A 24800-nucleotide genomic window follows, 5' to 3' on the forward strand; every position below is an offset into this window, starting at 1 on the left:
GAATTATTTGTCAGCAGAATTTATTTTCACAGCCGACTCTTATCAGAAGACAGCCGCGATTACTAAGCTAAATTGGTATGTGAAACCATATGGTGTTTTGGAGCTGCTTGGTTACTGTGGAGGATAAATAGCTCCTGACCCTAAACAGGATCTTTTTAAGAAAAAAAATGTGGTGTCCCTATGCCTTATAAGGCATGGGCAGGCTTACTCCAGTGCTGAAGGGGCGGTAACGGGTTCATGCTGCTGAGTTTTCTCCAGCAGCGGTCACAGGCAACTGAAGAAGTTGAGCTGAAATTGCAAACACTTCGTTCCCCGGCACTTAGCAGCGAAACTCAGTGAAGAGAGGAGGCAGCAGGTGAAATTAAAAAAAAAAACCACCACTTGATCATGGGAAAATCAGGTGAGTAAATGCCTTCGTGCAGTTGGCTGTGTATTCTTACAATGTCCGTGCCTGGTTTTGTGCTTGGAAAGCATTGCTAAAGCGTTAGTGGCTTCCCTCAGAGAAAGCTGCTTTCATTTGTGCATGGTACAGCCTGGGAGGAGCTTTCTCTCTGACACAGGGTTAGATTAAAAAAACAAGAAAAGCGACCCACCCCCCCCAACCTGCACAATGCAGAAGTAGTTGTATTTTATATACAGCTTACATTTTGTAACTTATAGTAGCTTTGCTTTGCTATATGAAATAATTGTAAGCCCTATAGCTTTAAAATTATCTTGTGTCTAGCTGTCTGACAAAACTTACCTGCCTTGCAGATAGAGAGCAGGATGCTTTGAGGGGGGGAAGCTTTTTATCACCCTTCCTGTCAGGAGGATTTAGATTTAAGATTTGGTTACCGTTTAACTGAGGATAGCCTTGCTCAGCTCCTAAGTCTCTCCCCAGCTGTGCACATATTCGTGAAGCCTCTCCCTGCTGCTGGCTGCGTTGTTGGTCCTTTCCCCGCCGCCGCCGGCTGTCTGCATTCCCGGCTCTGACAGTCTTGGCTAGGGGAGACTCCTCCGAAGCTGCCAAGGAGCCGGAGACCTTAAGAAGAGAGAGCTTGTGCCCAGGGCTTTCTGCATCTTTGTCCTGTTAGACTCATGAGCGAAAATCTGTGCCGATCTTCTGAAACGGCTGTGAAACTGGATGGTTTATTTTTGTTCTCGTGGTTAGGACATTATTTCTGTGACAAATCAGAGCCTGGCAGCATATTGTCTGTCTGTCCTGTGTGTAAATAGCACACATAGGACACGCTCAGCAAAACCTAGTACTTGATTCACTCAAAACCATAGGCCTCTCCAGAGAAACTTGAGGAAAATCTTTGTGTGGGTAATGCTTTAATGGGCCTCAGGATGGGTGTGTTGAGTTTTTTTCCTTTTTCTTTTTTTAAAGGTCAGCATCCTAGATGAGATCAGAGCTGTCTGCAAATGTGACTGTAAAGGGCTTACTGGTATGACACCCAGTCCAGGCAAAGCACCATATAGCTCCCAGTGGGTGGTTTTGGCCCTGTGTCCTGGAAGCTGCATATGTTTTCAAGTGGATTGGGATTTAGTAAATAACCTTACAACAATTTAAATAACTGTAGTTGCTGAGAAGTATCAAGTTCAGCACTTCCTTGCTAATAGCATAAAAAGTACAAATACTGGCGAAGTCTAGTGGCTGTACGTTACATTAGCTAAGCACATGGGGCAAAAGCAGTAGAGATACTCCACTGTGCATCTCCCAATCCCAAAATGATTAAAATCTCCTCTTGTTTTAATATATGCAAATTGCTAATACAGTCATAAGGCAATTACTGTCTTTGTTATTTCCTGCACATTTATTACTGCACAGTAGTTGGTTGTTCCACGCTTAGGAGCAGAATGACAGACCAGAAACTCCTTTTGCCAAGGCTTGGGTAATGTTTCCATCCCTAAGAAGTTATACAAATAGAGCTTGAGATCTAAGTACATGTTAAAAATGTTTTGTCACTTGTGTCACGCTTTTCAAATCAATGGTCAGCTGGGTCCAGGTTACTGTCTTTGAGCTGCGTGCCTTATTTTTAGATGAATCATAAAACTGAGATCCTGTCCTGACAATTGGTTTATTGACTAAATCCCATCTGCCCTTTCCAGTGCATTGAAGTCTTCAAATTCCTCTCTGAGATCATTCAGTGTGGTTTGCCTTTGAATGGGCGAGAGCAGCTATTTTACAGAGTGGTGCTTCCTCTGTGTTTTGTGTAAAATACCTCATGTTCCTGCTGTAGTACTCTTGAGGACATGATGTGGGCAGGTTTCTCTATACTAGGATGTATGGAAATGTAACAGATTCGGATCTGTCTAACCTCAAAAGAGAGTCCTTGCTCCTCTCCTGGGTCAGAAAGATTAAGGCAGAGATTACCTGAAGGCATAAATTTAAGGATGCTCTAATTCATGTAAAGTGGGGCCACTATTTTAGAATAAATGTCTTCAGAGCAGTTTCTTTAACTTTTTATCTTCGGTAAATCTATCTTGAGGTCTAAGTATCCCCAGGCAAAGAAATCCTGCTGTTGAGCATCTCAGTTCTTTGATAAAAGCTCTCTAATAATGTGTTGTTACTAGCTGTTGGATTATATTTGAAGCAATGTTCATTGCAAGTGTCAGAGCTAGAGACTTCACATTGGTTTTGCTTCATTGAATAGAGCTGAGCATTGGAAGACATTGGTACCTCTGACTCAGCTTTCTTCCTTGGAAGCTGCAGGCTGCTAAAACCAAATTCATACTGAAACTCCCTCATCAGGTTTAGAAAAATGTCCCAAACACAGGGACCCCCTCTGCACTCCCCTTGGTCTTCTCTTTTCGGACGGCATTTGGATTAGCGGGTGATGCAGGCTCCCCTCCCTGCAGATCCCGGAGAGCCCGAACCGAAAAGACTGGGGTAAGGATTTTCTGGAGGAAATGAGGCGATAGTGAGCTGGCTGCTCTTTGTTGCCCTGTTGCTAAGACTGCCGTGTCGGCTGGGCTCTGAGCCCCCCGCAGCTGTGCGCGGTCGGAGGCCGGGGTCCTGCAGGCAGCCCTCGCCCCAGAGGGGATATCCATGCGAGCAGCTGCGGGCGATGCTCGGGGAAACAGCTGGCTGCCAGCTCCACTCCTCCGCTCTGGAGCGCGGGGATTTTTGCTGCGCGGTGGGAGTCTCCGAAAAGGCTGGGATGGTGGCAGAAAAAGGCTGCTAGAAGTCTCATTTCTTCCGCTTCCCCTCTGGCCCTGCCTGGTGGGGGAAGGGAGCTTGCCCCGCTCGCTCCCTAAAAACCAGGCAGAGGTGACGGCAGGGGAATCGCCCTGTTTCTTCTGGCTAGTGGGTGCAGATGCTATCAGACAAAGACAAGGACGGGCTCAGTAAATATTGACTATCTTTTTACAGTGCTTGGTTTTCTTTTTCTTTTATTTTCTTTTCTTTTTTTTCTCCTTCTGCAAATGTGGGTGGAGCTCCAGAGAAAGGGCTGGGAGTTACCCACTGTGCTGCTTGTTGAGTCAGTACAAAAATAAGGGCCGAGAAAGGGTTTTGACAAAAAGAAGAGAGACAGGAACCAAACTCAGTGCAGTTTTCCATGTTGGTTTTAATCTTCCTTGGAAGTATGTCCTGGTTTTTGACTCTTAAGATGCACCTTCGGAGCACAGTAAAAAGGACTGTCGTGTTTTCTGCGGAGCGAGCTACATCTTCAGCTGATCTGAAGTGCAAACTTGTACTTTAGCATCTTGGTAGGAGACAGCCGTAGCAGGTCGTAGCAAAAGTACAAGCATACTGGAGAAGTGACCTGTTTGCTTTCTGAGAAATGCGATACTCGCAAGCTGCCAAAATGACAAGGCGTTCCATGCTGGCTGGTTTTGCAGGACTGGTGGGGGTAGAGGAAATGAATTAGACTAAACTGCTAGCAACCGAGCATTCATGTTTGGTAACAGCAGGGCATTTGCAGAACTTGTCGTCAGTACAAGTTACTGGTTGTTTCTCTTTACACCAGACCTGAACTGTAGGTGTGGTGGGAAAAGGGCCTTTCAAAAATCAAGTTAATTCAGTTAAAAACCCCACGCTTTTCCAGTTTTTGTGTGTAGAAGACACTGATTACTTGGTTCAAGTTCAGTAAATGGCAAATAGAGAAAAATCTGCCAGGAAAGCATCAGGCTTTGGCAAACAGTGTTCTGGGCCCAATTTTTACCTGTCTGTTGAACCATCAGGGTTTCAGCGGGGGAGAGGAGGAGAATGCAGCAGCTACCCCGTGCAACAGTGGTTACTCCTGTTGACTTTTAGATTAGTAGCCTTAGCTCCTCATGCTCAAGGCAGAAAAATACCTAAACAAGTATGAAGGGCTCACAAAGAATAAGATGGAATGTGATGGTCTATAGTAACCGAGATACCCACCAAGGTTTCCCATGCCATAGAGTTGCACATCAAAAAACATCAGCTCTCCTTTCTGAATCCTCCAAGAAATCTTTCTAAAAAAAAAAGTAAACATGAAGAAAGCTTTTATTACTGGAAACATTCAAACCCTTAGTTTTCTATCAGTACAGTTGGTAGCGTCTATCTTGCCTAGATTTGAATTTGCCTCAGTTGCTGCTGTATGTGCAGGAACAAAAAGTATGAGAAAATGAGTCTCTTGATTTTAACTGCTTTGTTGTTTATTGCATATCTCAACAGGCCAGAAGGCTATTTCAGATCACTATTTTGGTAGAGGCCGTGCTGTTGTCTGAAAGATTAGCTGGAGCATATCTACGTTATGTTTTTACAGGCAGATGTAAACAAGTTCTGCCCAGTCTTTGAAGGTCTGAACATCAGCTCTGCTAGAGCTGGGCTGGGTGGCCCTGCAGAGCGGGGTAAGGTGAGGCCAGGTGGGTGGCCAGCTGCTCTGGTTCAGAACTGGCTCCTGTGCAAGCAGGTATGAGGAGATGCTAGTTGTCTGGGGTGTTGTGGAGGAAGACAAGATGGGCTTGTTTAAGGCCACCACAAACATTATTTAGTATCATTTAAAGTTGACCGAACTGAGTTACCAGAGCGAATCTCGGCTTTGAACAGAAATCATGTGGGCTTTGCCTGGTCTCAGCTTTAAGCATGATCGTTGCAGAGCTGCATGAAGTGGTAAGTTAACTGTCCTTCTGAAGCTTTGCCATGCCACCATTGTAAGTGTGGTGTTTGGGAGCCATTTTCTAACATAGATTGTGAGGGCTGTCCCTGCCTATACACCTGTGTGTCACAAAGCTGAAATGGGGTTGCATGTGTTGCTGAAAGTCTCCATGCCCTGTTGTAAATGTAAATATGGGGGGCAGGGGGACTGTTTTCCATGAGACAGCTCTGATGATAGTTTGTGATAGGCAGATGTTAAGAAATTATTGAATACATGCTTAGTTATACCCTATGAGTTTGTTTGTCACACTTGTAAATTCTGTGGGCCAGTGGCACGTGTAGGGCACTTAATAAGTGATCCTCAGTGAATTGGGGTGAACTGTGGTAAGGTATAACCTGTTCTTGACTTTTCCCTTATGAAGACCCGTTACTAAAACAGACCTCTCAGCTTAGAATCACAGAAGGGTTGAGCTGGGAAAGGACCTCTGGAGGTCATCTGGTCCAACTCCCCTCCTCAAACAGGGCCACCTAGAGCTAGTTTCCCAGGACCACGTCCAGATGGCTTTTGAATATCTCCAAGGATGGAGACTCCACCACCTCTCTGGGCAACCTGTGCCAGTGCTCTGTCACCCTAACAATGAAAATGTGTTTCCTGATGTTCAGACGTTGATAGCTTCTATAGCTTCTACAGCTCCACTGTATGAGGACTTGTGACTGTGAGGAGTATATTCCCCTGAACCACCCGCATCGCAGGTCACAGGAGGGGATGTCCATGACACAATGTTGGAGGTGTGGCACTCACTTTCTGGAGAGATGCAAAGGGCTTCCCTTTGGAACTGCAGTCCCTGGGTGTAGGCATGCATGTACATTCCTTGCATATACTGCAGTCTCTTTTTTTCTTTGGCTCTCATGCGCTGGGCCAGTGTGTAAGCAACAGGAGCTGCAGAAGGAACATTGAAATCAAGAGGTTTAAAGATTTGGGGGTTTAGGTGGAATTTTACATACCAGGGGGTGGTGTGGGGGCATTATGCCTATTTGGTCGTTTAAATATATTATATTCAGACTAGATATAAGGAAGACATTTTTTATGATGAGGGTGGTGCAACACTGGAGCAGGTTGCCCAGGGAGGTTGTACATGCGCCATCACTGGAAACATTCAAGGTCAGGCTGGACGGGGCTCTGAGCAACGTGATCTAGTTGAAGATGTCCCTGCTTATTGCAGGGGGGTTGGACTAGATGACCTTTAAAGGTCACTTCCAAACCAAACCATTCTATGATTCTATGAAATAAAGACCACGTTTTTCAAGGTTTTGAGTTATGAGAACTGGGGGTTAGCCTGTTGAGCAGGGGGATGAGAATGAGATGATGTAATTGATAGTAAATATGGGTAATGAAAGATTCCTCTGTCTCCCTGCCCGGTCTGGGATACTGGATAGGTGAGTTTACACATCAGTGGTCAGAACAAATGTGCATGGCCGTATTTCCATGCCTCAGGGAGGTGCATAAATAAACATACTTTGAGCATTGCCCCAGCTAGCTTGGATGTCTTTGGCAGAAAAGCAAGGTGGGAGGGTATTGGAGCTAATGAGATGACAGCTAGTTCAGGTATGGCTACCCCAAGCAATGGTAGAACATAAATGGTAGAGGTATAAAATGGTGGAGCATATCCCAGGAGAAGTGGGATAGTTCTCCTGCCTTTCTTCAGTTCTTCTTCTTTGCAAAATTCTTCACTTTGCAAAGGCTTTGGTTGGCACCAGACAGCTAACAGTGCTATGTAAAATGAACTTGGCCCTGGGTACCAACAGGGTTCTCTCTATTGCTGCCCATCCACAAAGCACAAGAATATGCAGCATCCAAAATGTGAATAAGTGACCAGCAAAAATTACTCAAGTTAGACAAGCAAATGACTTACAGAGGGCTTAGAAGAGTTGTTACTTGCTGAAGAGTATAGTATCATGCTGCTGTCATGCAAACATTGTTATAAGGTGGAATCACAACCTAATGGCTGAAGCTCAGATTTGGTAGTAGGGAAGTTCTGATTTCTGGTGTTACTCATTAGTGAATACAATTGCACCCTACTTTCTTCATAAATTACTGTAATTAGAAATTCTAAGCAGATACGATGTTGGGGAGGGAGGAAGAGAAGAAATGGAGAAAATTGCTTCACTTTCTCCTCCTGCATAGTGTGGTCAGTTCTAACACGTGCAGGTTGCTTGTGACTTTATATTTTTGAAGTGAATGTACCCTAGGAATTGTGTGGCAATTAAATTTAAGAATACAAGGCCTTACTAATGAGAGGGTCTCCTTAGCCTTTTTAAAAGGATTAGCAGCTTACACATTAACTGCCTACAAGGGTTGTCTGTGTGGGTGTGTGGCATGATTACAATACTTAGTTGTCCTCCATGGCAGAATAGTAATAAAAATAATACTTTTGATTGTCTTTCATGCAAAGCTAACACTAGCTTCTCTAGATATGATGAGCAGTCAGTTCCAACCTTATGCAAGATGACCACTCCATGGTAGTGACTACTTGTTGACAGGCTTGTTGGTCTGATTGTTTGGAGGAGCGAGGGGCTCCAAGCAGAGGACTTCTCCCCCACCCTTGCCTCCAGTTAAAGTGAGAACTTGGTTCTGTCAGTGCTCAAGACTGCTGATTAGTGTTACTTTTTTTTTTAAATGCTTATATCACAGAAGACTCTGCTGCCTCTCAGAGCTGTGCAGCTTCCAGTTTACCAGGTGTTCCTTTTTCATCAGGGCAGTCAATTGCCTAACAGTTTATAAAAGGCCTTAAGTGAGGAAGTAATCAACACTGTCTATTATAGCAAGAATAGGATTTGCAATCAAATAGTGACATGACTAATGTCGTTGAAACATTATTACACTGGTGGCTTCATATTCTCAGGCAATATGCCTCAAATTGTGTATGGGGGAAAATAGTGTGTTACATCATACGGTACAGGTAACGCAAGGTTATTAAGTTGCCAGTTTGCTGTAGAGGAAACCCAGATAATAAAATGAGTGGGGACTTTGTCCATCAGATTCAATTAACTTAGACATCTTACTGTTGTCCTGAAGCTCACCCCAGCAATAAGCAGGTGTGTCAGAAAAGTTGAGGCAAAACTTGAATGGTGAAAGACATCAGAGAATCTCCTCCCTGAAGAGGGATCTCCTGAGCTGAGGGGAAAGCTATTTTGAGCAGCCTGATAAACACAAGAACGTTCCAGGAAACTACTCCCATTCAAACTCGTGTCTAATTATAACCTCCAAGTCCTTTCATTCCCATTAGCAATACTTTCCCTTCTAACTTTTAGTAGGGTCATAGGATAATTCAGGTTAGAAGGGAAATAGTGTACAAACAATTATGATATCTCCCATAAATGCCTCTTGTATGGGATGGAGATGTTCCCCCTTTATTGAATTCTTGGTTCAAAGGTGTAAAAGAAGACAAAGAAACCCTACCCAGGATATAATGCTTTCTGAATATAGTATCATTTTATCTTTCCTTCTTTCCAGGATGTATATGTGATTTCATTTCTTCTGTATGTTTCCAAGCAATCAGCCAGTTTTGTTAGAGAACAGCAGATTTTAGCACTGAAGGAGGTCAGTTTTTATGGCTGGAAGTGATTCATGAATTGGAGTGTCAGATCCATGCTCCCAAATGACGTATTTAGGAATAGCATTAAGGGCCAGTCTTTGAAGACGTTACTGTCCCAAATTGGGAGCAAGACAGTGCAGTCAAATACATGGAGAAAGAAACATGGAATATTCACTCCCTGTGGCACTGCAGAGGCCAGCCAGTATAAGACCATCCTGGAGTGTTTGTGACTTCAAAGCAAAGTGCTGAGTCAAAATGCAGTAGACGCATAACTGTCCTCTTAACACTTCTCATATCGGTTAAATATCCATCACTTCTCCATTGAAGCAACATTATTCTCAGAGTATGAAAGATTCAGCTAGGGCTAGTTTCCAGGGAATTACATTTCAAGTGAGGATAAAGGTTATTAATAAAGATTATTAATAATAAATATGTCAGGTCTCTTTGAAAGGTCTAGATGAAAATGTGGTCATTAGAAGCTGGGATGTCTTTGACTCAGGAATTTTGTTTGTTTCCAGTCTGTTAATATAGTTTGAGAAGTTTGTCGAAATAGAGATATCTTCAGTTATCTGGGACAGTAACAAAGGACTTCTTGATATAATTACTTTGCAGTTCCCTAAAGCCTCCAATTAATTTTTTCACAAACCTGTTGGGCGTATTAAAAGTTGTATTTGCTGCCCACACCCCATTTCTGCTATCAGAGTAGGGTAGAGCAATTCTGCAGAGTCGAGGGAGACTGAAGGGATTCCAGTATTAAAGCAAAGCTATACTCAGTGTTTAACCGGTTACTCGGTTACCTTTTTATGTGTTTTCTGTCCACTTTACATTTGTGTCCTCTCTGTGTATTCTGGCACTTGGCTTCTTTTCTGCCTGGGTTCTGGGCAGGAAAGAGCGTGGAAGTAACAGGCAGTGTCCTGGATAATATGAGTCACATCATTGCCCAGGCTGTTGGTATCAGGTTTTTGCATTTACCTCTTTCCTTTGGAAAGGGTGGGTCCTTTGAAGTGTATTTTGCAGCTTTCTTCAGATATGTTGCTCTAGCCATTATATGAGTACATTTCTAACTATTTATTTTGGGGCAGAATTGAAAGGTGGGGTCATTATCTCCATTTACCTGTAATGCACACGTTGAGTGAAGAGTTGAGGCCTATGTCATGGTTCAAAGAGGGATTGAGACAGACATAATGGTACACTTCTGTATAGGATTCTACATAAGGTCCATTTCTAGAATCATAGAATGGTTTGGTTTGGAAGTGACCTTTAAAGGTCATCTAGTCCAACCCCCCCTGCAATGAGCAGGGACATCTTCAACTAGATCAGGTTGCTCAGAGCCCGTCCAGCCTGACCTTGGATGTTTCCAGTGATGGGGCATGTACAGCCTCTCTGGGCAACCTATTCCAGTGTTTCACCACCCTCATCATAAAAAATTCTTCCTTATATCTAGTCCGAACCTACCTTCTTTTAGTTTAAAACCATTACTCCTTGTCCTGTTGCTACAGGCCCTATTAAAAATTTGTCCCCATCTTTCTTATAAGCCCCCTTTAAGTATTGAAACGCCGCAATAAGGTCTCCCCAGAGCCTTATCTTCTCCAGGCTGAACAACCCCAACTCTCTCTTGTTGATTGCATTATATGTTAATTATCTGAAGGCTAAATAGAAAAGCTTAGTATGTATGGAAAGTACAAAATTACCAGTGAAGATTAATCCATAAATAGGACAGAGAGCACTGAGAAGACAATGATACTTTTAGAAATTGATACTGTGCTCTTTCTTGAATCACTGAGGTGGATACTTAGCCATAAAAAAGTATGCCTTTTTTGCTAGTCACGTGTATGCCTGGTGTAATGTGTGTCCTGAGTGCTGACATAAGGGCTACCCACAGCATTTCTGTTGTGTAGGTTATTGGGTAGAGAGGTTTTATGTTTGTGTTTTGTGGAATATTTTACTGCTGCTCTTTCCCCACATCATCTTGCAGCTCTGCAAAACCAGTGGAGTAGGTCCAGTTGACAGCTGCAAAGGTGATGCAGAGCAGCTAGTATTGTGGAAGACATGTTCAGATAACTCCCTTCTATTTTGATGTCCAAACTAAGGGAAGGACAGAGCAGGAGAAGACAGGGTTCAGAGAAGAGGCAGGAGGGATTCAAGCATGAAGAGCTCTTCACCTGAGAAAGACTGAGTAGATTGGCACTGTTTAGAGACAGTAAGAGAATGGAGAAATAGAATACTCAGAAAAACAAATCTGATGGGAAAAGGCAACCTAGATGCCTCTGCTTACTTTTCCATGGTCACACAAAGTTGATCAATGAAACTGAAAGTCCAGAAACATAGCAACTGTAAGGTGTGCTCTGTACTACATCGTAGCCTGGTGTCGTGGTTTAACCCCAGCCGGCAACTAAGCACCACACAGCCGCTTGCTCACTCCCCCCTGGCGGGATGGGGGAGAGAATTGGAAGAGTAAAAGTGAGAAAACTCATGGGTTGAGATAAAGCCAGTTTAACAGGTAAAGCAAAAGCCACGCATGCAAGCAAAGCAAAACAAGGAATTCATTCACCACTTCCCATCAGCAGGCAGGTGTTCAGCCATCTCCAGGAAAGCAGGGCTCCAACACATGTAACAGTTACTTGGGAAGACAAACGCCATCACTCCGAACGTCCCCACCTTCCTTCTTCTTCCCCCAGCTTTATATGCTGAGCCTGACGTCATATGGTATGGAATATCCCTTTGGTCAGTTGGGGTCAGCTGTCCCGCCTGTGTCCCCTCCCAACTTCTTGTGCACCCCCAGCCTGCTCGCTGGTGGGGTGGTGTGAGAAGCAGAGAAGGCCTTGTCTCTGTGTAAGCACTGCTCAGCAGTAACTAAAACATCCCTGTATTATCAACACTGTTTTCAGCACAAATCCAAAACATAGCCCCATACTAGCTACTATGAAGAAAATTAACTCTACCGTGGCCAAAACCAGCACACCTGGAAATTCATTGTCACGTGCTGTCATTACCATAGCCAATGTTCCAGAAGAATCCAAAATAGAGGTAAATAATTGAATAATGAGAAGCAAGCAACTGTATCTAATACCTTTAGTTGTTTTACTTATTAAGCTGTGTAATGATTCATGACCAAACCTAACTTCCTGGCAGTAGGATATAATTTTTTCTAGCAGCTTAAGCAGCCTACATGAAGGGAAAAAAGTACGTCTCCAAAGCTGTTTGGGAAGCTGTTCCCATTTGGGTGGGAGCCTGAAAACTCCCGTTAACTCTCACTTTTAATGTCTGGCTTCTCAGTGTATGGAACATTGGTAAAATGGAAAAACTTAACATGTCTTCCAAAAGAAATCTGAAATATATTTGGCAGTTGGGTGTCCCTCTCCACACATCAGCATGCACAGGAGAAGCCGTGCAGAGGGAGGCAGTTAGCACATGAGCTTGAGTCACGGCAGATAAATGTTTCTATAGCAGCCACCTTTGAGGGAAGGGAGGATAGAGGTTCTCTAGGGACAGCATAGCATTGCCTGCTGTGGCTAGAAGAAACTCAGTTTTATCCATGTCTTGTTGGTCTTTGTAAGTCAAAATGTTAATACAGAGCTGGATTATGCAAGACTTCTGTTAATGGATGGACTGACAGTTGACAAAGCCTATGTTTCCATCGACTTCATTTTTTTTTAGAATTTCAATTTGTTATTGTCATTGAGAGCAAATAATTTGAATAGAAACTTTCAGACTTGCAGGTCAGATTGTTTATCTACTATTTAATGCTGAGTGGATGAGATGATATTAAGTCTAGGTGATAACAGCCACAAGCTTTAAGGTGGTCTTGTGCAGAAAAATGCAGCCTGGAGTATGTGATACAACTTCCAAAGCCGTGTATTTCAACTTCTTTGATATGCAGGCTGTCTTAAAATTTCCCTGCTGGAAGCATGGACCCCTGCATCAGTGAAGTTAAAAGTGGACTGGCCGTAGGCTTGCTTTCCTCAGTAACCTGTGACAGATGCCTTAGCAATAGACCATGACCCCGCATGATGCAGCAGATGAGAGGTTTAGGACTCTGGCCTGATAGAATCAGTGAGCTGTGAGCAATGGTAATAAGAGTGATGGGACAGGTTTGTTAGCAAAAGGGTAACTTTTTACCCTTGAGTGCTGTGGGTGCTTAAACACCAGAGTGGAGGTGCCTGTTTTGTTTCATAATATGCAACTTGTGACACACAAAATTGAAGGAAAGCCTAAGAGGAGGAAGGTGGTGGATAGATCTCATCTCACTCAACAGGGTTCCTGTTGCTGTCTTATGCCAACAATTTTATACCCAAAAAATCGAGCCTGAAAGCATGTTGAGGGAGAATATATTAGATATATGTCCACAATGACACTTTGGTCTGGAAAAGGTCAACCCAACTTCAGGCTGTGTTCAAAAGGTTTAAGGTACGGCATGAAACAGTAATGGCTTTCTATGTGCATTGGATATTGAGATTATCTTAGGCTGCTGTATTATCCTTAAGCTGTTGGGGAAACTGGAGAGAACTCTGAGAACAGCTTAAAGCATGAGCATGGGCTGGGTAATCACCTTAGGAAAAGGTTACGAGACCAGTATGTGCAAACTAACAGCTCTACTGTGGGGAAAATGCACCGTTACAAACAGCAGAATAGTGTATACACTAATAAAGGAGAGAATGATTGATTATAGTTGTTAGGATTGAGTAACGAGAGGGAGTTGAGAAATCTAAGGTCAATAACAGGAAACACTTTCTAGTCATGAGGTGTATTTGAGCTTCAAAAGTGTCTTACAAGAAAAATTATGGTAGTCGTGCTAATTAGGATATTCAGAAATGAAGCTGATGAATCATTAATAAATGTAGAAACCTGTGTCACGGTAAAAGCGGAGTAAATACTCAAAGGTGTCTTGGCCTGTTCAGAAGCTTCAGCAAGACAGAGAAAGTGAAAACTGTCTTTCTGTTTTGAAGATGCTATCCATACCTCTGTAACTGTCCCAATACCCTGTTTCAGGTTCCAAATTTCTCTTAAAGCAGCAAATTCCACAGGATGACCAATGACAGAGAATTTTTTTTTTTCCTCTGAATGTTGGGAAAGGTCAGCAAAGTCATAAAAGGAGGTAACATGAAGTTGCTGTCAAAGTGAATTGCACTGTGACTTGTTGCTTGTCCTCTGCCTTGCGCTGCTGAAAGTCCCAAGTTTACCAGGCTACAATCATGGGCTCTTTTAAAGCTTTGCAGTAACTTTGGAATTCAGGTATTTACTGAATACACTCTAGCATGGGGGGAAAAAAAAATCATCCCCAGCAGACGTTTCTTTCCTTACCACTTGCTGTTTGTGAACAATTATTTGTCTTGAGCCAAATAAAGGTGCATTTTGAGATTTCTATTAATTTGTACTGTATGATGAATAAAAAGAATGGTGTATGTTTCAAAGTAGTTGCATAGTTCTAAACATTTTAGTATCTTTTTCTTTCGGTAGTGTCTTGACTAATACAGAAAATTCTTGCATACAGTGACAATAATCTGCATTTTTAGTGCATCTCCTCAAAGGACCTGTTTGTCGCTTACTCTGAGACTCTGCAATGGTGATGCAGTGCACTGAAATCTTAAAATGAAAGTCAGTCAAACTAACCTTAAATCACCTTGCTATTGAGGAAAGGAATAAGGTTCACATTTTTCTTCAACCTTTAGAGAGTCTGTACCATCCCAATGGGAGTGTCTCTTAGAGTTAGTTCCTGGATGGAAGGCATTAACAGTTCATTTCATCCTACTCCCAGGTAATGAGGGTGGTATTCTTCTGTTCTTCAGTCCAGCCTGCACCAGTGTCTTAGCTACAGGGTATGCTTTTTCTGTCTTCACTAACGTCTGTATTTGACAGACCTTTCCAATTTTTTTTATGTGATTTCAGCTTCCAAACAATTTGCTGAAGAAGTCTTGAAAGCGCACAATGACTACAGGAAGAAACACGGAGTCCCCCCATTAAAACTCTGCAAGAAGTTAAACAGAGGAGCCCAACAGTGAGTTCAGTCCTTTCTTTTCTCTAATGAGATTTGTGACACTTTCGTCCATTAGGTTTGACTGTGCATACTGCAAAAATATTTGCCTTTTGACACGCTGATATTCAATGAAGACTTACTGGGTGGAAAGTGAGGGACTCTACTCTTTCTGTCTCCCTACCCAACTCTTGTTGTCCCTTCTTCCTCCATCACATAGCACCAGCTGGTCACATGGACACTTCTGTGGTCACAACTGTATGAATCTTTCTTGCACCGTTTTCCAGATGTGGGCTGCATCTGTCTATGCTGGTATGTCTCCTCTGCAGAGGGCAGTTGCATAAAACATGCTTCACCACCACCTCTGTCAGATGATGGATTGTCATCTGCAGGAGAATATCCACTGCTGCTGAAATAGTGAGAAAAGAACTTTTTCATGGTAGGAAGTGATGACTGGTCTAAGAACAATGGAATCAGAAGGAAGAAATTTCAGATCAAATTGTCTATCTCCCTGCCCCAAAAGCAAAATCAGTATACGTTGTTCTCTAGTCTGTCAGGAGGGACACATCTTACCTCTTCTCCAGTGCTGAAGACTGCAATGTACAGTGGATCCATCTTCCTGCTGTCTGACTTAAGTCTTCCTTACAGAAATTTGAGTTCAATACTGCTTGTCCTCTTTGCTGTAGACACGACAACCAGATTATTTCCTTTCCCTTTACAGCAACCTTTTTCAAAGTAGATTAGAAAATCTTCAGTCTTTTCAGGCTGATCCTCACAGTACAAAGGAGATACCTGAAGGAGTAAATGGTGATTAAACTACTCAGAAAATAAATGTCTTTCCATAATAGCTAAATAGTGGCCAGTTTGGTCCCTGCAGATATGAGATCTCATCTCCTGTTAGGCTTTCTACCATAACCGTGCAGACTTCTCTGCACCAGCTGGCTGGGAGCCAGAGAGGCTGTAGCCTTTCCAGAACCTGATCTACTGTCCCAGCGTGGTGCTGCGCTGTCACACGGATGCACCAGCTCCTGCACTCCTAGACTGGAGATCTCCACCAGGTGTTGTGCTGTACAATGCACCATGTATGTGGCGTGTGGACGTGCCCTCTGGCAGCAAGCAAAATCTGATTCTGTCTTTATTTTTTCACTTTTTTTTTTTTCTTGAGACACCATGATAACTGGATACAGTATTTCTAAGAAATGGAATGCCAGTGACTCATCCACATACCTTTGTAATCTGCTGGGGTTTTCCTTCTGTTCTTCAAAGGGTTGTTTTGTTTCTGTTTTACATGATGCCTCATAACGAGGAAGAAATTTCATTGACTTGTCAATAACACTTGTTGTGTTTCCAAAGTGCTACAGTTGGTTTGAACAAGTCAACTTGTATGAATAGTTCAGATTATTCTGTCAAATATGCATTGCTCCACATTTATCTCTAAGTGTGCTATTGCCCTTGCTGGGTATTTTTAGATCCTTCTGGAATTCCTCACAGCCCTCTCTGGTCTCAGCTGACTTTCCCCACTGTGATGAATAACAATAGGAAACCTTTGTTTGGTTGCGGTCTGTAACTTAACTTGTAAGAATTAAGACACATGTTCAGAGACTGGTGAAACTGGTTGATAGCAAGAACCAGAAATGGTTTGATCTGAATAAAAGACATGAAATATAAGACATCTCATATTTGTCATGACAGATTTTGCATAATCTTAAATTCAAAGAAGAACTTCACCTTTTCTTTAGGTATATCTGATATCTTTGTTGGTATATATTTGGTGTATCTCTGGGTACTTTTCTGTGCTTCTCTATCTGTGTGGAAAATAGTCTGTTTCCTACTATTTTCAGTTCCAATAATAGTGACAGGTTAGATGAACTGACTATTGGATCCTTGCTTTAGCATGAGATGAGTCACCCTCAGCAGGTGTCTATTTATCTCTGACTGTAATGAAGCATAGGGTGATGATCTCAGATGCAAATCTCATGCTTTCAACTGCCTGAGCTAGGGTGAATTAATCACCCTTTGTCTCAAATCCTTGGCAACTTTGTCCGTGTGCAATGTGTACTTTGTTCCAGTCTTGCCTCTTGCTTGGGATGTGGGAATCCTTGAAGAGAAAAATTAGAGGACTGTAGTGATGTAGGGCATGAAGGAGCATCTAGAGGTCCTCTAGTTCAGGATCTAGCAGACTGACAACTGACAAGTTTTCATTATTTCTAAATTAATGGAGGTAGCTAAATACTTTTTTTTGTTTTGGTGGGAGGATTAGGACAGAAGGAAATGAGAACCTAATGACTGAAGCACTAGCTTGGGCCAAAATGTTCAGCTGGACAAATTTCCTGTCTCTGGCAGATGCCGGTAATTCATGATTAGGGAAGGAGTCACAGGACAAAACAAATGTGTTGATCCTTCCCCCATTATCTTCTCCCGGAAATTACAGATTTCTCCTGGAAATTATGGTTTTCCTAAGCAGTAGGTTGTATCCTCATTTTTTTGTTGCTGTTGTTTAATAAGCCCTGAAGATTCCCCCCCACATACACACACTGTAAATTTGTCTAGCTCTTTTTCAAATCCACATGCGCTTTGGTGTCTGCATCGTCCGGTGGTTATGACTTCTGCTGCACAGTGTGGAAAAAGTACTTTGTCTTACTTGACTTTTAAGTCTACGACCTGATGATTCTGTGTTGCCTCCTATTTCTTGTGCCGTGAGAAATAACAAACGGTCTTTCCAGTTTCACGGTCTTTGTACTGAAGCCTTTCCAATGTTCAATAAAGAAATAATTGTTTTACACATGATGTTCTTCTTAACTTACTTGTCGTAAGACAGTAAAATACGCCCCACGCTCTCACACATGTCAGCTTCTATGGAAACAGTGCTGCTTGTCCCTATGTTGGTGTACACAGTTGTGGCCTCAGATTCTCCATGTGGTCCCCTTCTCTTCTGTACTGTTGCCTGGCACATTGCTCTTGTTTTGCATTTGACTTTTTTTCATTTGTAAATGTAGGGTTTTTTACACTTGCTTTGACTGAATCCCCACTTCAATTATTTTTTCCATCTCACTGAGAACATTTAAGTTACTCCCATGAGGGGTCTAAAAATGTCAGGAGGTGACACCTGTAGCAATTGCTGCAGGTACTTCCCTTTTCACCAGCAGCTGCAGCTAAGGATGGCCGGTGGATTTCCAGGTGCTGGGCAGAACATGGTGGGGGCAGATCTGCCCTTTGATTTCTTCTAGGCCCTTCTCAGCACTGACACAAATGCTCATGAAAGATAGGGAGAATGGCCTCTAGGCCTTCCCTTTGCCTAACTCCTAGATCTATGTAAGCTTAAAGCATCCCTGGCTTCAGGGCTTTGCAGCTGAGTAATTTGACTTAAACCGTCATCTTCCAGCAAAATTCCTTGCTTGCATCTCCTCCTCTTCCTCCTGCTGCTCCTCCTCTCTGCTCGCTGTGGCTGTCGTCCGTGACTCAATGTGTGGATTCCTTTGCTTAGGTATGCAGAAGAACTGGCTACCACAAGGGTCCTCAAACACAGCTCCGAGTCTGCTAATGGAAAATGTGGAGAAAACCTAGCATGGGCATCCTATGACCAACCAGGTAAGCTTTCTTCTCTTGTTGTCTCACAGACACTGGATAAATGGCTTGTCTCATGTACTTCGGGCTCAGAGCATCTGGTTACAAGACTACTGGTGTTTCCTCTGCTTGAAAAGTGCATCCACCACAGCCCAGCCCAGCCCAGGCTCCCTGGGGAGAGGATGGTGGTTTGCAGTCATCTAAGTGTACTGAGAGCAAGAAGCACATGTAGGCACGGAGAGGGTAAGGGACTGTGGTAATGTGCTATGTCCCTTTGGAGGTAGGACTTGGCAGCTGCGCTGCTCCGTATGTCCCCGCTGTGGAGCTGTCTTGAGTGCTACTTGTATGTCCGTGGGAGGAGAGAAGGAAGCCGTCAATGCCCTGTACTTCACCTTTACCCTTAGTTTGTCCCAGCCAAAGAGAGGGCTGACCACAGGCCAGCTGTGGTGAGGAAGGTGGAAAAATGGCCATTGCATGCTACACAGCAGTTCCTGTTTGTGGGGGGCAAAACCAGGGGGGCGGACACCAAAGTGACAGAGGCTAATGTGTTAGACATCTAGTCTCCGCTGCTCTGTCAGCCAACAGGCTTTTCCATGCCTTCATTTTTGAAAACAAAAATACTCCATATATTTTCTGATCATAAATGTAATGCGTAACTGGCAGCCTTCCGTTTGGATGCCCGAGGAGCTGAATTTTGGCCAGGCTGACAGCCTGCGGTGAGCCCTCAGTCGGGGCAATGTTCAGCAGGCTCTTCCCTCCTGCTTCCTCCAGCGGGCAGGGCTCATGCCTTAGCCTGCTGAGACAGCAGGTGGGATGTATTAAAAGTGACCACTTGCTTTCTTTATTCCCATCTACCCCTGGAATTTCCAGCACAGCCTTGGGGAGACAGAAGCTCATTTCTGCAGGCTGGAGGCCCTGTTTGAAGGACCTGGAAATTTTAATAAGTGAGTTTTAGACCCAGGGACACTGCTCTGTTCCTCTGCAAGTGCCAACTCTAGTCCCTAATGGGTACTTTTTCACGTTGAAAAAGAAACCCGAGGTGGAAAAATACAATTTGATACACTCATATTTGGCATTCTGTCCATTGCAAGAGTCTGAGGCAAGGGTTCAGAGCAGCATGGGAAAACACAGATGTATGGCAAAGTTTGCATAGTGGCTATGACTCACTGGCTGAGCTTACTTCTTCCTTCTTGTTTGTGTTAATGCCCTATGCTCCTTCCCCTGAGGTTAAAGTCACAGAATTCCTATTTAGAAAGCTGGAAACAAAACACACAAATCCTTCCATAAATTATATAATGCCTGTCTTTTTCTGGATCCCATTTGTTTTCTTCAATGCACTGTTTCCATACATAAATTGCCAGTTTTGAGCAATTTTGTTGCTATTTTTTTATCCACAGGATTGAATGTCTTGCTGAGAAAATTAAGCTACATCCTCTTTTGTTCTGTAAAGCATTTCTACATTTCCTATGTAGCAGGATCATTCAAAGTACCAGAACGAGAAAACTAGTTCTTCCAAGAAAATTATTCTCTCATCTGGGCCTAGTCTTCATCTCTGTGGAGCTGGTTCATTCTTCCTCTTTTTCTCATATAGTTCCCTTTGGATAGTTAATTTGTACCCTGCTCAATGAGGCTGAAATTTGTATTAAGGCATCCATTCAAGGGCTTGACAAAGACAGGCAGTGTCTTCCGGTTTCTTTCCCAGATAAAGCAAAACTCAATAAACCTCCAGCATACTCTGTATTCTCTCTAAAAGAGCGATGCTGTTGTTTATTTTGACTCTTACTGAGTTCTGTAATAATGCCAGAAGATGCACTTTTTGTTTCAGAGAATATTTAAGCTTTCAACCGTAAAAGCCTTCTAGTTTGACTCTTCTCCTGGTACAAGAATACCTTGAATTGTATTCAGGATTTTAGAGTTACGTAGCCTAAAGCTGTCGCTGGAAATATCTTTATCCCTGTAATCCAAGAAATAGTTGACAGCTGTTTCCTCCCTCCGGTCCTGCAGGAACTGCTCCGTGGCAGACTTCTCTTTGTCTGTGTTCAAATAAGTGAGCTGTCATCTGCCACTAATGCGAGAGACCGCAGCCTGCCTTGGCAGCTGTAGTATGTCAGGCTTCTCAGGATGCCTCATCTCAGTTCTCGTGTGTCGGGAGGCTGAAGGCAAGCACTGGATGACTAAATTCTGGTTGGGACGGCTGGTGTGGTCGTGAAGAACGTGCCATGTTGCCTGTGAAAACACTGCAGTTTATGAACTCTAGATAGAGTTTGTAAGAGAAATTCACTGTATGTTACCACCCAAATCTGTTATGGGAGAAACCTGGGTCTGCCTACAGACTGGGACTAGTGGGCAGAGCGGCACAGACAGCCTCTGCCCCAAGCCTCGAGGAGCATGCTCTGACTGAGAGCCTGCCTTGATGCATCTCTTGCTGTCTAACACCAGGCTTATACAGTACTGTTAAATAAAATAAAATAAGGACCTGCATGAGGAATGCTGGAAGTAGAGGATTACTTCCTAAAATCATTAGTATGACTTCAGTCTAGGTAGATATTTTATTTCAGAGGCAAATTTAAATCTACGTCTACCTTCTTTCCCCTCAGACTGGTCGAAGGAAGATTGTGATAACAAAAGCTAGAAAAACGTTTGAGGAAAATTCCAAGGTTTGGGGTACCTAGTTTTTAAGTAGATCACCATGGTGCTGCCCATCCTTGCATAGAAATATGTCCTATGTGATTTTATTAGAATGTTTTTAACAACTTACTCAGTGGGGTTACTTGAAGATTTAAGGATTCTTTGGTATGAGGAGAAACAGTAAGGCTGGACCCAGAGAAATTAAATGTTAAGGGGAGCCGAATATGGTGGTAGGGCTGCCACAGCCTTGTGTTCCCAGTAGTGAGGCCGAGAATGTATTCTCAGGCTTGCACACACAAACACACATATGCAGCATGTACATGTGTATATATGCAGGTGGCCACACAGATCAGCACAAACAGATGCAGTCAGCATTAAAATGAACAGCACCAGTGGCCTCATCCTGTTCCCCTTTTTGGCTGATCGCAATGAAGTATGTTACTGGAATATATATAAATAAAATAATATATACATATAAAAATGTATTTTTTCCAGTAGTGGATTTTAAAAAATAGATACAATTTATATTTTTATAGCATCAAATTATATATATATATATCAGGAATGGAAATAAAATTCCAGTGTGGATCCCTGCAGCAGCTAAGCTCAGACACTCAGCCTGCCCAGGAGCTGCCCCTGGATCCCGGTCTCCCCAGTTGCTTGCACCTGGACGTACCAACCCCTGAGGCTGCAGTTCCACTCCAGTTGCCAGTACAGTGCACCTCGCGCACACGCAGCTCCCTGGCCGTCGGCCAGAACCCCCCTGGTCCCTGCGGTGGCCATACACTTCTGTAGCGACTCCTCCCAGACCACTTCACCTGCTCGCCAGCTAGTCCAGCTTGCACTTCGCTAGTGCTCACACACTCGCACCCGCGCTGGTGCTCCAGTTGCTGGCACCGCAGACACCCAGGTCCCTGCAACCCTTGGTCTGATACCAGTTGTTGGCACTCACACCTCGCCCCCCCATCCACACAGAACAGAGCTCCTCACCCAGGAGAATAGTTAGAAATGAAATTCAATGAGACAACAGGACAACTGATGAGATGCAGAGCGTGGCCAGGCAAAAGTGCTGACACCGGTTTACATGCAGGGGCCCCTTATTCTCTCTCTATCCTTCAGAGAGTGGTATCAGCAGAAGAACTTTATACCAGGACTAGTTAGTCCTGTGTATGGACTGACCTCGTAGGGTCAATCCTCTGACCATATGAGGCAGCTTGAGGGACAGTCAGTGTGGCCACGTTACTAGCTCATAGTCTTGGGCAGATAAAATAAAATCGCTGTGCTGATTCTGGACCTAGTCTTGGGCAGAACTATACTTGGACACTAATTCAAGGATCGTTGCACCAAGTTTTTGTGGGATGTAGATGTGTCCAGAGAGTCATGGTACTGATGAAACTCATTAGAGTGAGATTTAGCCTGTTATGTCTGAAATGAACATCTAGTACGTCTAACCGAGCAGGTCATCAGTCAGCTATCTCTAGGAGAAGGGTGGAGTCAAACTATGTTTCCATAGAGAAAGTGTTGAAACTATGAATGTGGTTTACAGCAATGCAAACAGGAAGGGTATTTTAAAAAAACAGCAGTATACTAATTGGTTCTGCAAGTGGAACAACAGAAGAGAAGCTGCAGTGCTGACTGTAGGACAGATCTGCATGCTTTTTGATAGAAGTAAATTTCTGTCATTTCTGCTATAATCAGGAATGAGGGGTGGGAGTGAGATTTCTTTTCTGTGTTCTTTCCTTCTGATTGAAATGCATTTTGAACAGCAACCAACCCCTGTTTTGGGGGAGCTTTGGGGGGAATGGGAGCTGTTTTCAATGAAACATTGAAATGCAAGGGACACGGATGCTGAATAGAACTGCATCACTTATTCCATAATAATTTGAAATGGAGATACTGTGGTCGGTTCTCTGAACCAGCAAGTCTGAGGATGCAAGTTGCTGCTAAAGCAGGTAGGCTCAGTTTTCTGCTGACCCCTCTGCTGTTCTCTCTCTGGAAGCCCTGGGGGTCACTGGGCTCAAAACAGAGTTTTTCTGTAGTCCCCTGTGTATCAGCTCTTGCTTTCAACACTGGTTTGGCTTGTGTCCCACCACTGCTTTGTTTACTGCTCCCCAAGGGGCAAAGAATCAGAAGAAAAGTATTTCAGAGGAAAGAGAGCATGTTTAATCACTAGGTACCTACCTGTCTTCTCACATGGTAATAACTTCCACATAGGACCCCCCTGAACTCCTGTGGCATATGACAGATACAATTCATTCCCTTCACTTCCAGGACACTTCTTTAACATGATTTCAATACAGAGTCTGTCGAAAGTTGCCTAGTCCTTTGGTCACCTTCTTTTTTGCTGGGAACAAGTTAGTCTTTAATTTCTCACGGCCTATCATGCAATGACTCTTTTAATTCAAGGAGGATGACAGCAATGCCATATAATGATAACCTGATCCTGCACATGAAAAATGGAGCATAGCTATCAGCTTCTAGGCTTTCACTGCCTGGCTGCAATAAGTCGCAAGCTTTCACCCACGAAGGCTGGGAGGGAATTAACACGTCATAGACTGTGCTACCCAACTATGCTCATTGTCTTTCATGTACAGGATTGAGGTATTCTTACCAGATGCCATTGCCATCTCCCTTGAATTAAAGAGTGATCAAATTTTCACATGATGGTATTCTTTAAATTAAAAAAAAAAAATTATGAAGAGATACTGTGTTTGTCAAAACTTCCATGTGTCCTGCAATGTTTCCATTATGGAGACTTTAAGTTCTTGTCACATGGAGCCTAGGTAGACTTCTTAGGGCTACAGTAAGCAGAGTGGGGATGACTTTCTCTTGAACTACTCTTTACGCTATATCACACTGATATGTTAACAGAGGGAATGAAGTGCTGGTAGCAGTGGGAATGCAGTCCTACATCTGTAAAAATACTACTTACATAGTATAGTCACTTAAGCACTTGTACACATGTTATAAGACCTGATATGTCTGCAGTCACATTCTGTACTTCCACCCAGCTTACCACAAGCACATCTAAATCCTTCATAGCTTTGAAGTCTAGGGTGGGACAGGATGATGTGCTTGCTTTGGTTTTTTTCACTATGTGCTTTTTCTTTTCCCCTTGTATTGCATAAAGATTGCTCTTTGCACTTTTTTCAGTCTTCATTTTAGCTTTAGTGTGATTAACAAATGAACAGATATTTATTTGTGTTACAGACTTCAGACGTAAAACAGGTCTACAGGGTTTGTTGTTTGGCACAGAGAGAGCAGGGAAAGGAGGAACCTATTGTTGTTCCTGAAATATTTACTTTGGGAAGCAAGAGAGGTTTTCCTACCTTTTCATGTAGAAAATGTAAATTGACTCTACTAAGAGAGCACTATTCGTAACAAGCAGTGTGGCACAGATAAGTTCATAGTACTTTCAGTTCGCAAACCTCTCAAGAGATGGCATTTCATTCAATATTTTCTTTTCAATGACAGCTCTGACAGCCAGCTTGCCAGGCTAACAACGCCATCCTTTTAGCAGCCGCACTCATAAGAAACTGAAGTTTAAAGAAGTTAACGCAATGTCTGACTTCTAGAACAGTGCAATTTTAAGACTTTTTGCTGCAAAATAGCAAAATGTGAGTCATTGCTGTTCTGCAGCCAACAGTCCACCAGGGACCAGCGTTCTTCATGACGGTAGGCTTAACAGCATTGGCAGCTTGCTATGAAATCAACCGGCCTTGCGTTATACATCCTGGAATGCTAAGCAGAAATTTCATTATTGATGTAGCTCAGGGAAAAACCTGCCCCCTTCCTCCCCCCCGCAGTGTTTGACACAAGAATTTCCTAACAACCAGTAATGGAAAAGAAGTAACATTTGACTTCTGAGTGCATAGCATCTGCGAGTTCTGGTCTGAGTTCCTGCCCTCTGTGCTGCCTGTTCCGCGGGACCCACTGCAGATTATCAGAATCTGCTCCTTTCTATCAGGTTCCTTAACTGTTCAACAGAAAA

At 43.3% G+C, this 24800-nt stretch overlaps 1 protein-coding gene across 1 annotated transcript in view; it reads left to right on the top strand.

The window, feature by feature from the left end:
* The first annotated feature begins 364 nt into the window (after positions 1–364).
* The window catches only part of GLIPR2 (GLI pathogenesis related 2), a 28731-nt gene continuing 4295 nt past the window's right edge, over positions 365–24800 (top strand). The window contains exons 1-3 of the mRNA XM_050891299.1: positions 365–400; positions 14533–14641; positions 18102–18205. Coding sequence (XP_050747256.1) covers positions 388–400; positions 14533–14641; positions 18102–18205 — 226 coding nt within the window. The 5' untranslated portion in view covers positions 365–387. The remainder of the gene's footprint in view (positions 401–14532; positions 14642–18101; positions 18206–24800) is intronic.

Source organism: Gymnogyps californianus, chromosome 2 (genome assembly GCF_018139145.2).
Source record: "Gymnogyps californianus isolate 813 chromosome 2, ASM1813914v2, whole genome shotgun sequence".
NCBI lineage: Eukaryota > Metazoa > Chordata > Aves > Accipitriformes > Cathartidae > Gymnogyps > Gymnogyps californianus.